Genomic DNA, 11,859 nt, shown 5'->3' on the forward strand with positions numbered 1-11,859 from the left:
CCTGCTTATCGACACACCTTGCATCCTGCAAGTGCGTCCTTCCAGGGCCCCAGAACTGTAGCAGTCCAAGTGTGGCTTGGTGGCCGTGGGTGTTGAAGCTCTCCACCTCCGCTGCCCTTTCTGAAGCCTCCCCACGGGTACCCCGCATCTGTACTAGGCTTAGTGTGGGGTCCTCCGCTTCCCCACCGGTGTAACGGGAGACGCCGCCCTCCTCTGGGCTTTGTTTTCCCCATCTGTTCGGTACACACCTCCCACCTCTATACCTAGCAGCGCCTGGCTTTCTCTGGGCTTGGTTCTTCGTGACCACTGGCTAGTAGAACGCTTTCCCACCTCTTTGGCAATCTATAGGCTTCCGTTTCCCCCTGTGCCCACCCTAAGTGTCACATCTCCCACCCCCACACCTGGTAACCCCTGGCCTTCTCCGGCCTCCTTTTCCTCATTTGCGTGGCTTTGCCATCAGAACAAACGGCTGGCCTCTGGACCTCAACCTCCCTGTTTGATCAGCGGACAGAAGCGTCTTTTCTCTCACCATCTTCTTCGATGAGTGGCCATGCCCGATCAGGTGAGGTGACCTGGAGAAAAAGAGTAAATTTCGAGAGACTTCGAGAAGGCTTCATCTCTCCTGACCTCGGTTCATTGGCTGGTCTCAAGCAGAGCGACAGAACTGCTCCTGCTGCGGCAGTGGGGCTGGAGCAGGGAACCCGCCTCTCTGAGGATGCAGCCCCCCGGGAGGGGCAGGCTCAGGCGGCGGAACCTTCGTGCAGGCTGCGCGCGTTTCCCGCCGGCGCCCTTTCCCAGGGACTCCGTCGCCCCTCGCGCCCCCCGTCTCGCGTCCCGGCGCCGCCGGCCCGGAACTGCCCGGAAGCTCGGTCCCGCCGCGGCGCTCGCCAGGGCAAGCCCGGGCCGCCGGGACCTCGGCCCGCTCTCGGACGCGAGAGGCCGCTGCACCGGGTATGGGCCGGATGGAGGGAGGAGCCTGGCGAGGCCGGCGGGCCGTGGGGTGGGGGCGGGCGTGGCTGGGAAGGCGATGGGGGGGGGGCGCCAGGTCGCTCCGGGAGACGGTGGGAGGACGAGGAGCCCGGGGCTGTAGCGGGGTGCGGGTGCTGGATGCTCCGCGTGGGGTTCACGGGGAGAAGGCGTCCAGAGCCCAGAGAGGGGTGGGGGCCTTCCCCGTGTATAGCCCTGGAGGGATGGAGACTCTGAGAAAGAGGAGAGAGAGAAGCCTGATGCATCCAGAAAGGAGGGGAGAGAGGGCTTCTCTAGAGGTAGTGTGGCAAAAGGAACCCGGAGGTCCTGAATGTGTGATGGGGAGTGGGAGGACATCCCGGAGGGATATAGAGAGAGAAACAAAGATGCCAGTGTCATAAGGGCAGGGAGGGATGAGACTCTCTCCCCGGGGGGAATGAAGCGGGTAACAGGATGAGGTGGGGTGGTTTATATAGAAAGGAGGAGGCTGGAGCGTCCTAAGGATTATTGATGAAGTAGAGACCAAGTGGGAAAAGGATGGTGAGACTTTTGGGTGCGAAGTGTACAGGGGAGAACAGTACAGAGAAGCCCTGAGTGAAAAGTGGGGAATTGGGTTAGTGGGACTCGGGGGAAGTACCTATGGAAGAAACATGCGAGGCACGACTTACACAGAGATGGGAAGGCCATACGGGCATCTGTGGGGTGGAGAGGGCCCTAAGGCTGTGACACAGCCGGAGCTGGAGTTGGGCGATGGGAAGAGGAAAGGAGGAGGAATGGGAGAAGGCCTGGAGGCAACATAGACTCAGAGATTGATCCCTGGGTGGTGAGTGGGAAGAGGATACTGGTAGGTATGATCTGGGCGCTGAGTCGCGTTGGAGACACCTGGAGCTGATGAAATTTGGAGGATATAGGCTGGAGTTTGTTTTTATGTTGTAAGGCGGTAGGTTAGTTGCACGGAAGGGGTGGCAGGCCGTGAGGATGGAGGGCGCCTTTCTTTTTAGGAAGTTTTTCCTGAAAGAGGTGATCTTAAAACTTCTCTCCGCCGCTCTCAGCTGCCGCTCCAGATGCTGCTACTGCCGCCGCGGCCACCCCACCCTCGGTCCTCCTCTCCGGAGGTCATGGACCCACCGCCTCCCAAGGCTCCCCCTTTCCCCAAGGCGGAAGGCTCTTCCTCTACGCCTTCTTCGGCGGCGGGCCCCCGGGCCCCGCGGCTGGGCCGTCACCTGCTCATCGACGCCAACGGGGTCCCCTATACGTACACAGTGCAGCTGGAAGAGGAGCCCCGGGGCCCGCCCCAGCGCGAGGCGCCCCAGGGAGAGCCCGTCCCTCGAAAGGGCTACAGCTGCCCGGAGTGCGCCCGTGTCTTTGCCAGCCCTCTGCGGCTGCAGAGCCACCGCGTGTCCCACTCGGACCTCAAGCCCTTTACATGCGGTGCCTGCGGCAAGGCCTTCAAGCGCTCCAGCCACCTGTCGCGGCACCGCGCTACGCACCGCGCCCGCGCCGGCCCACCGCACACCTGCCCGCTCTGCCCGCGCCGCTTCCAGGACGCCGCAGAGCTGGCGCAGCACGTGCGCCTGCACTGAGCTCCACCCTGCGCGCCCGCCCCCTCTGGGCCTCCACGTCTGACCCACACAGCGTCACACCCTCACACACTCCCTGGTTCTGCCGAGGTTACTGCCTTACCCCGGGCCTCGGTCTCCCCAACTACCCAAAGGGAGAAGCACCATTCCTTTCTACCCCCACCCGCCCCCTTAGCTGTGTGATGTAGACCAAAGTTCTTGCCCCTCTCCCTGGGTCTGAGAACCAATCCGATTGTGCTGTGAGCCTTTTCAAGTGCCGCGACCTCTCTGAGCCTTCTTTTTCTACTCTCCCGAAGTGAACAGTTGTCAGCTTGGAAGGCAGGAGAGAGAAGAGCACCGGCACGGTCTGATTCATTTCTGTACTTTTCCCTTCTGCCCACAACATCTCCCCAACTCCCATTCATTGTTCAATAAACATTCCGCACTCCATTTTCAGTCTCTTACTTGAGTGTGTGCGGGGCCAGGACAGGGGGTTGAGACCGGGCTTGGAGCATCTCGGAACCTTCCTCTCGGAGTGTGTTTCCGGCCGGCGCATTTTCCAAGACCCGGGAGCCCCGCCCCCACCGTCCTCCTCTGGACCCTCTTTTGCTCCCCCGGCTCTCGCTCCTCTAACCTGGCGCCGACTGCCCCTGGGGGCACCCAGGGATCCCCGTCCCGCCGCCGCCGCCTGCAGCTATAAGGGCAGCTCAGGACCGCCCGGAGCCGTCCGGACCTAAGAGGCTGCTGCACCGGGTACGAGGCGGGGCGAGGGGGAGCGGAGCGGCCGTGGGGGGCGGGGTCGTGCTGGGCACCTGCGCGGCGGCTGGGCGGACCTCCAGAGGGGGCGCTTTCGAGAGCGGATTCCGAAGGCTAGGGCCTCGAAGGAGCTGGGGGTGGGCGGAGGAGCGCGGGCCAGGGGGCACTTGGAGGTAGAGGATAGAACCACACCTGGGCCGGGGCGGGGGAGAGGTCTAGAGACCCGTGGGGTGGGGCTTGGAGACGCCTTGATGGGGGCTGGAATAGAGGTGCCAGTGACCTAAGGAGGACACAGAGGGGTAAGGGGAGGTAAGTCCGGCTCGTGCATAGTGGGGAAAGATCCTCTAGGTACAGTAGACTGTGAAGCCCAGAGGACAGGAGACCCCGCGGGCTTTGTAGAGAGGGCCAGAATCCAGACGTGGGTAGAAAGGCTGGAGAGGAGGCTGAGGATCCCGGGGAAATACAGAAGTCCTGGGCAGGGCACCTAGGAAAGAACGGAGTCCTGGAATCCGCGCTTTCCTGTTCCTTGCGAACTTCTCATCCTCTCTCCCATCCACTAGGCCTCAGCCACTCCTCCGGATGCTGGTGCTGCTGTCCCCCTCCCCCCAGCCCCTGGTGATTCCCTCTGTTGAGGCCATGGAGGCCCCTCACCCTCGGACAGGCAGGTCCTCAGAACCCGGACCTTCCTCCTCTACCGGATCTCCCCAGACTTCTTCCCCTCCGAGGCCCAACCACTACCTTCTCATTGACACTAAGGGTGTGCCTTACACTGTGCTGGTGGATGAGGAGTCGCAGAGGAAGCCTGGGGCCGATGGGGCTTCAGCCCAGAAAAAGTGCTACAGCTGCCCTGTGTGTTCCAGGGTCTTCGAGTACATGTCGTACCTGCAGCGGCACAGCATCACCCACTCAGAGGTGAAGCCCTTTGAGTGTGACACCTGTGGGAAAGCATTCAAGCGGGCCAGCCATCTGGCTCGGCACCACTCCATCCACAGGGCTGGGGGTGGGCGGCCCCATGGCTGCCCATTGTGCCCCCGCCGCTTCCGTGATGCAGGAGAGCTGGCCCAGCACAGCCGGGTGCACTCAGGGGAGCGCCCGTTTCAGTGCCCGCACTGCCCACGTCGCTTCATGGAACAGAATACACTGCAGAAGCATACTCGGTGGAAGCACCCGTGAGCCACAGCGGGTACCCTGGGGTCGTGGGACTCAGGGAAGCTGGGACTCCTGAAACCCTCGGAGGCAGGCCAGTGGAACTGCAGGTCCTGGACACAGACAAAATTAGCCTCTTTTCCAGGTGAGCCCTGCCTGGAGGAGGAGTCCATGGGCTGTCCCTGTTGTCAGGACAAGCCCTCACACAGAATGGAGTCCTTTGGTCTGGGAGATATGAGGTATTTTGCAGTGGAGGCCTACCGGACAGGGAATGCCTAGGCTTCCCGAGGCCTCCCTGCTGACATTGGGGCAGGGCCCAGGCCTGTTTTCCCACCCCTTTCGACCTGGGGCTGGATACTCAGCAAACAGGGTTCCCACTCTGGGTGCTTTTGGGTTTGGAGACAACTTCTTGGACAGGCTCTGCTCACCACCTAGTAAGGAGATCTCTGCAGTGCCTGACCAATGTCTGTCTTGGGTGGACTGGCAGAGAAGTGGGAAAGGTGGCCTGTCTTGGGGTTAATCTACCTAAGCTCCTGAAGACCTGACATTTGGAAATGTGGTAAAGCTTTTCAAAAAACCATAATCCACTGTAGCATACATATTTCATAGGGCAAGCCAGTATACAGATACACAAAATGTAGGTCAAACAAGTTAACAATAGTTACTTTTAGTATGTGCAGGGCACCTTGATATTTTTGACTATTATTTTTTTTTAAATGTAGAGTCCACCTTACTATATTCAGTTTTCTGCCCAGGAACTTGTCATTTGGAATATGCTGATCTAGGGCAGGTGGCTCCCCCTGGACTTCCTGATCCAGGCTGCTGTACAGTGAAGCAGGAGAGGGAGCATGTTCACAGTTTCCTGACACAGGTGTTTGGACTCTCCTCTCCTGGGTTAAAACTGTGCTCCAGGCCCAGTGGTGGATGGGAGGAGGGGCAGGTGGAGCTGAGCCTCAAGTGTAATAAACATCTGCCTTCTTAGTGTACTTTCTTTGCCTATTTTGTGCCAGGCACCATGCTGGGCCTCCTTTCTCCATCCAACCTTTTTTTGGGCAGAACTAATCTGCCATAATACTCCCTAAAGTGGGAAAGCCTGTCCACCCAGCTGTGTTCAGACTCCATCATCTGACTTCAGATAACACTAACGGTGCTGTTATTACCTTGCATCCTGAGTGTGGCGAGGTGCTGGGCTGAGCCGTGTGTGTCAAATCACTGCATCCACACAAGGATGCTAGCGGGGATTGTAATTTCCCCATATAACTGGTGAGTAAAACAGGCTGAGGAGGAATAGGAGCAGCCAGGACTGGAATCTAGCTGTTTCACAGCCAACTCTTGAAAGTCACCGACATGGGAGTGGCGATATTTCTCTCATTTTGAGGAGAGAGGTACCTCCCACCTCACCATCCATCCTGGCCCCCATATCCTGGAAACCTTTAGGTCTAGCTGAGCAAATGGGGCCACCTGTGGGGTCTGCACCAACCGGGTTTTGGAGGATCCTTGAAAGGGATCTTTCTTAGCTGTCTCACACATCCCGGATCTTTCTTAGCTGCCTCACACATCCCGGATCTTTCTTAGCTGTCTCACACATCCCGGACTTTAGGTAGACTCTGCACATAGCCACACACCCGGGAGTGAGGGGGGACCCCAGAACTGCGCCAGCTCTGAAGGATGGGAATTTCTTGACGTTCCCTGCTTGTTCTTCAGGGAGGGCGGGGGAGTGCTGCAAGGGGCCATCGCACAAGTGCAGCCATGGCCTTGGTGCAGTCAGCGGGACTCACCTGAGAGCGGGGACTCCTGAAGAAGCGAACCGCCAGGAAGGCTGGACTGGGCAAGTCCCCGAGTCCCTGCCGCTCCGCAGTCCAGTTCCAAGTCTCGCGCCCCCACCTCTCTGCCGCCCCGCGTGCTCGCGGGTGGGAGCTTCTCTCTGTTCCCCGTGACACTTTGCAGACGCTCCCCAGCGCCGGGCATGGGCGCCGCAGCCGCCGTCGGTCCCCGGGCCGGATTCCACGCGCGGGTGGGTGAGCGCGGGGGACCCTGTCCCCTCGGACCCCAGGCACTCACGGGTGGGGGATGATGGCTGCGTTCGCAACCCTGGCCTGGTGTGCGCCTCTGTTGGGATCCCTTTCCCCGACTGCCCCCTCCTACCCCCGGGACAAAGGGCGGGGGCGGGGAGAGCATCCCCACGCGTGACCTTCCCCAGCACTGCGCACGCGCCCAGCCCCACGGGGGGGAGGGGCTCTGCTCGCCCACACGAGTGCGGGGGAGGGGCGTGGGGTGCCGGGGGGCAGCGCGCGTGGGCTGGGCCCCCACCTCATGCATAGAAGTTGGGGAGGTCTCTCCTGGACCTAAGGCTTCTTTTGAACTGAAGCTAGCGGGTGTTGGGAGTTCTTCCCGTTCAGACCAGTGGGCCCGCTCTGTCGACCCCATGGGGAACCGGGAATCCAGGTCTCCAACCAACTTCTCCCCAGGATCTAGGTGCTTAGGTCCCCTGAAACCTCAGCCCTAGAGTATGGGTTTCCTCCTCAAGGGGCCAGAGGTGAGGTCAGGCCCAGTCCTTTGCGCTTAGATCTGGAAGTTTCCCTCTCGCATTTTCTGGAGTGGGGGGCCTCCTTGGGAACTGATCACATTTGTGGCTGCTCTTTCTGTCCAGTGCCCCTGAGGCGCTCAGCTGCTGGGTCTGCAGGAAGCTTTGCTATGAGTGACCGCAACAGCAGGAGGCGGACAAGTGAGGAGCTGGGTTCCCCTCCCCACCTTGGCCTGCCATCCTCCTTCCCTCCTCCCCAGGGCTGCTGGGTTGGGGGTGGTCTGAGAGGCCTCCAGCTGCCTCTGGCATAACCTGCCTGGACTTCTCTCCAGTGAAGAAGGACGACGAGGCTTTTGAGATCTCCATCCCATTCGCCGAGGCACAGCACCTAGACTCACAGATCTTTTACAGTCTGAGCCCCTCTGGGGGAAATTTCGAGGGTGAGCTAAGGGGGGAATGGAGGTGTTGGAGTTAACTGGGTCCCATCATGTCATGGGGTGTGACCCTGGCTCCCTGTGTCCCTAGAGCCTCCGGAGGCTTCATCCCCCACATTGGCCCTGATGAATGGTGTCAAGGCCCAGCTGCACATGGCCCTGGAGAGAAACTCATGGTTGCAGAAGCGCATTGAGGACCTGGAGGAAGAGAGGGACTTCTTGCGGTGTCAGCTGGACAAGTTCATATCTTCTGCCCGGATGGATGCAGGTGGGGGGCACTGACACAGCCTCCATCCAGCCCTGGTTCTGCTCCTGGACACCCTAGCACCCACAGAATGGAAGCCCCACAATATGGTTGGCTCTGTGGGGACCTGGCATCTCACCTTCTCCACGCATTTCCTGCCTGTTTTGGGGACCTCAAGCCCAGCCTCCAACTTGCACGATGCCCAGGCCCTCTCATCACCTAGCACCATCTTCTGGGACCTCCTGTTTTCCCACAGGCTGCTCCACATCCCATCAGCCTTGAGTCCAGGATATCTGATCCTTTTTTCTAGGGGGACCCTCCCCTCATCCTCTGTCTTAGGTCCCCACCACAGTCCTGTGGGTTCCTAGTCCATGGCCCAGCTACCTTTTCAAGGATCCAGATCTCCAGCCTCCTGTGCCCCAGCTTGCCTTCCCACTTGTCCTGTCCCATAACTTAGCTAAATAATGCTCCTTCCTCTTCAGAGATACCAAGTCTATTGCAGGTGGACTCAGCCTCTTCCCTGGGGGTCTCTGTGTGGGGATCTCAATGTCTGCCTGGGGTGGCAGTGGGGTCCAGGCAGGTCTCCCAGCCCTGTTTTGCTCAGCTGTCAATAGCAGCCTAGAGAGGCAGATGGGCCACCCTGTGCTTTGTCTGCTGATCTGTCTTGACTATGTCCTGTCCCTCCCACAGGTGGTCTTCTCTTTGCCTCTTTGCCACATCTTACTGTGTCTAGAACTCAACCCCCCACCCCATTTGCAGCCTAGCTGGGTCTCTTCCAGCCTTCATGGTAACCTTTTCAAAGCCTGAGCAAGGGTCTGTGGTATTTTGAAGTCTACATTACTGGAGATCCTAGGATTTGGGAACCTGGACCACCATCTCTCCTGCTGAGGGTCACACCCTGGGTGACTCTTTCCTCTGGATGGCTAGACCCAAGGGCTTCTCTGGGGACCCCAGCAGCGCTCTCTAGCAGACACTATGTCAGTGTCTCCAGCAAGATGTGGCCTGTCCAGTAAAGGTGCTCACTTTTTCTGGTTCTCCATTGCCCCAGACCGAGCTCTGGTTTCTCTAGGGTGATCTAAATACATCCACCAGGGCCAAGGCCTTCCCTGCCTCCAGGGTTTTCATACATCACTCTCTTAGTCCTTACAAAACCCTCTGTCCATCCTCAATACTGCAAAACAAAACCATATCAAAAACCTTCTATCCCTGTGAGAATCCCAGAGATCCTCATGAGGTTCCTGATCCTGCAGGTTCCACTGGCCCTGGCCCCAGACCTCTCTTCATTGATTTAGGCACCTGGGAAAATGCTTCCACCACCCCTAAGTCTCAGCTTGTTCACTAGCGAGGTTATCTCCTTGAGGGCCAGTCTTGTGAGGGCTTCAGCCTCAGGGTGCTCAGGACTTGTCTTCTTTCCCTTGGGACCAGTGGGGTGATGTTTGGTGCCATGGTTCATGTGTGTCTTTCTTTGCAGAGGATCACTGCCGGGTGAAGCCTGGGCCTCGGCGGGTTGATGGGGATAGCCGGGCTGGGGGGGAGGCCTCAGACCCTGAGTCAGCCGCCTCCTCACTCAGTGGAGTGTCTGAAGAAGGCAGTGCCAGCGAGAGGAAGAGGCAGAAGCAGAAGGGAAGTGCTGGTCGGAGGCGCTTTGGGAAGCCCAAGGCCCGGGAGAGGCAACGGGGTGAGCGGGATGCTGGCATCCAGGGGTCTGCTGTATGCCTTCTGCATACATGCCCTCCTATCCCCTGTGTGCCTTCCACAGACCCTCCCAGCTCAGCCACAGACTCTCCCTATATGTAGTGGAGCCTATCTGTAGACCAGGTCTGGTTCCATCTCCCAGCCTCAATGTGTTGTCCTGAATTTAAGTTTTGATCCACCTTCACCAGCAGGGTCACTTTGGGCATCCCCTTAACCTCCCAATCCTCAGTTTTCTTATCAGAAAGAGGATTCTGGAGCCTGGAGTTGGTGGCACATGCCTGTAGTCCCAGTACTAGGGAGGCTGGAATTGGAGGATTGCAGGCTTGTGACCAGCCTCAGCAATTCAGTTTCAAATAAAAAATAAAATAGGGCTGGGGGGTATAGCTTGGAGGTGGAACACCCTTGGGTTCAATCCTCAGTACCATACACTAACACAAAAAAGGATTCTGGGCCCTTATCATAGGGTAGGGTGCGATGAGTCGATTCACATGAATGGGAGGAACTCATGGGCGTGATGGTCTGGGAACTCGTAGGCTAACGGTCCCCCTTGTTTTTCTGTCTCCGGACCTGTCTTCAATTTCCCATTGGCCCAACTTCTCTCTCCATTTCTCCCATCTGCTCTTTTACCTTTTTCCTCCTGTCTTGTACCCTGTGGTCCTTTCTCATCCTGTACCGTGCTCGTGTCTCTGCCTCTTGAGCTTTCTTTCCTGCCTCCATTTCCTTTCCTCTGAGTGTCCTTTGCTCCACCTCTCTCTCCTCCCCATGTCTGTCTTTCTGTGTCGCCCCCTTGGCTCCACAGTGAAGGATGCCGATGGGGTCCTCTGCCGCTATAAGAAGATCCTGGGCACCTTTCAGAAGCTGAAGAGCATGTCTCGGGCCTTCGAGCACCACCGTGTGGACCGCAACACCGTGGCGCTGACCACGCCCATCGCGGAGCTGCTCATCGTGGCACCCGAGAAGTTGGCCGAGGTGGGGGAGTTCGACCCATCCAAGGAGCGCCTGCTTGAATACTCCCGCCGCTGCTTCCTGGCGCTGGACGACGAGACTCTCAAGAAGGTTCAGGCCCTCAAGAAGAGCAAGCTGCTGCTGCCCATCACCTACCGTTTCAAGCGGTGATGCAGCTGCCCCTCTCCTTCCTTCCTTCCTGCTGCTGCGGGGCCGCCCACCCGCCCGGGCTGCCACCGAGACAGTTATTCAGAGCATTTAAATTAAAGAGATGTGAAAATTTGGAATAAACGGGGCTCAGCTCTTTCTAGGAGGGGGCGGTGGTCGCCACGGAGATCGGGATGGGGGCGGTCGGGCGGAGCCGGGTGGTTGGGGCGGACAGGGTGTAATTAGCCTCCGGGAGGCTGCAGCTGTTTCCCGAGAAACTCGGAGGAGCGGACTCCAGAGTGGGTGCGTGGACACCACCCTCTGGGCTATCTGGAATAGAGGCGCGGTGGCCGGAGCAGAGACTCGATGACGTCCAGTGGAGGCGGCCACCTCGGGGCGGAGGGTGTGATTTTCGCCGGAGCACCAGGGGGCAGCAACGCGAGATCGTTCTTCTCCCGGAAGTGGCTTTTCCACGGTCTCCCGCGCTCCCGCGGTTGCCAAGGCAGCCGGGAGGGGCCGCCCAGCGTAACGGTCCGACGGGCAGTACTTTCTTTCTGCGAAGGGAAAACTTCGCGCATGAGCACTGTGGACTCTTGAAACTCGGATCTCCAGAGTAGCCGGAAACCTCGCCTTAAAACGATTTCTACGCAGGCGCAGAAGCCCGCCTCGCCCCCCGCCCCAGTGCGCAGGCGTACCAAGCCGCGCTGGCAACCTCCGCAGCGGCAGCGAGCACCCTTCATCCAGCCCACTGCTTTTATCTTGTGCATATCTTTAGGCCCTCCGCGAGGTCGGCCTTTCTTTTTGCGGCTTCCCCTACCCGGAGAGCTAGGGGCCTAGAGCCGGGACCCCGCCCCCTTTCCGTTTCCCTTCCCCGACCCACCTTGCCTCCGTCCTCCCTCCCTTTTCGGTTCGCGAAGCCGGAAGGAGCCGAAGTTGCGACGGAAAGAAACGAAGCTGCTTCCCGAGAGCGAGGCCTTTCCGAAGTGGTCGGAAGGAGCCGAAGTTCTCCGGAAGGGGAGGAGTGAGCGAGTGGAGTCTCCGGAAAGAGCCGAAGCTTTGAATAGCGCTTAATTTCTGGAGGGGCCCGTGGGCGAGCGCCGGAAACCTTCAGGAAGGGCCGAAGTCCGGAACGGTTAGGATTTTCGGGAGTGGGCCTTCTGTTTGGACAGGGACGGCGGACAGGTGTGGTGCGAACCTCCAAACGAAGCCAAAGACTGGGACCGTCTAAATTGTCAGAAGAAGCCGAGCCTTTAGAGGGGGCTGGGCGCAGGGCAAGGCCAGAGCCTACGGAAACTCCCGAGCGTCGAAGCGCCAATCTCCGAAAAGTTTCCGAGCCAGGGCTCTCGCTTCGGGTGTTTTCGGAAGGAGCGGAAGCCGCCCCGGCCCCGGGTCCAGGGTCCGGAAGTAGCCGACGCGCTTTGGAAACAGGCTCGGGGAGGAGGG

The 11,859-nt window shown here is 59.2% G+C and overlaps 3 protein-coding genes across 5 annotated transcripts; all 3 read left to right on the forward strand.

Moving 5' to 3' along the window:
* Positions 1-2,021: 2,021 nt before the first annotated feature.
* ZNF580 (zinc finger protein 580) lies at positions 2,022-2,672 on the forward strand. Its single transcript, XM_080702639.1, has one exon. It carries the CDS (start codon positions 2,031-2,033, stop codon positions 2,547-2,549), a length of 519 nt encoding a protein of 172 aa, XP_080558765.1. The 5' UTR covers positions 2,022-2,030; the 3' UTR covers positions 2,550-2,672.
* A 1,152-nt stretch (positions 2,673-3,824) lies between these two features.
* On the forward strand, positions 3,825-4,454 carry ZNF581 (zinc finger protein 581; the record flags this gene model as incomplete). Its single annotated transcript, XM_080703337.1, has 1 exon — positions 3,825-4,454. The coding sequence occupies exon 1, from the start codon at positions 3,861-3,863 to the stop codon at positions 4,452-4,454; it is 594 nt and encodes a 197-aa protein (XP_080559463.1). The 5' UTR covers positions 3,825-3,860.
* Positions 4,455-7,121: 2,667 nt separating this feature from the next.
* On the forward strand, positions 7,122-10,440 carry CCDC106 (coiled-coil domain containing 106; the record flags this gene model as incomplete). 3 transcript variants are annotated; one of them, XM_080702478.1, is made up of 5 exons in its annotated part: positions 7,122-7,152; positions 7,284-7,391; positions 7,477-7,653; positions 9,101-9,339; positions 10,057-10,440. In XM_080702478.1, 5 exons carry the CDS (start codon positions 7,122-7,124, stop codon positions 10,438-10,440), a joined length of 939 nt encoding a protein of 312 aa, XP_080558604.1. The 3 variants fall into 3 exon arrangements, with proteins under 3 accessions (XP_080558604.1, XP_080558605.1, XP_080558606.1); XM_080702479.1 differs by having other exon boundaries at positions 9,101-9,307; positions 10,124-10,440; XM_080702480.1 differs by lacking the exon at positions 7,284-7,391 and having other exon boundaries at positions 9,101-9,307; positions 10,124-10,440.
* Between the last annotated feature and the right edge of the window lie 1,419 nt (positions 10,441-11,859).

Source organism: Muscardinus avellanarius (genome assembly GCF_963383645.1).
Source record: "Muscardinus avellanarius genome assembly, chromosome: 10".
Classification (NCBI taxonomy): domain Eukaryota; kingdom Metazoa; phylum Chordata; class Mammalia; order Rodentia; family Gliridae; genus Muscardinus; species Muscardinus avellanarius.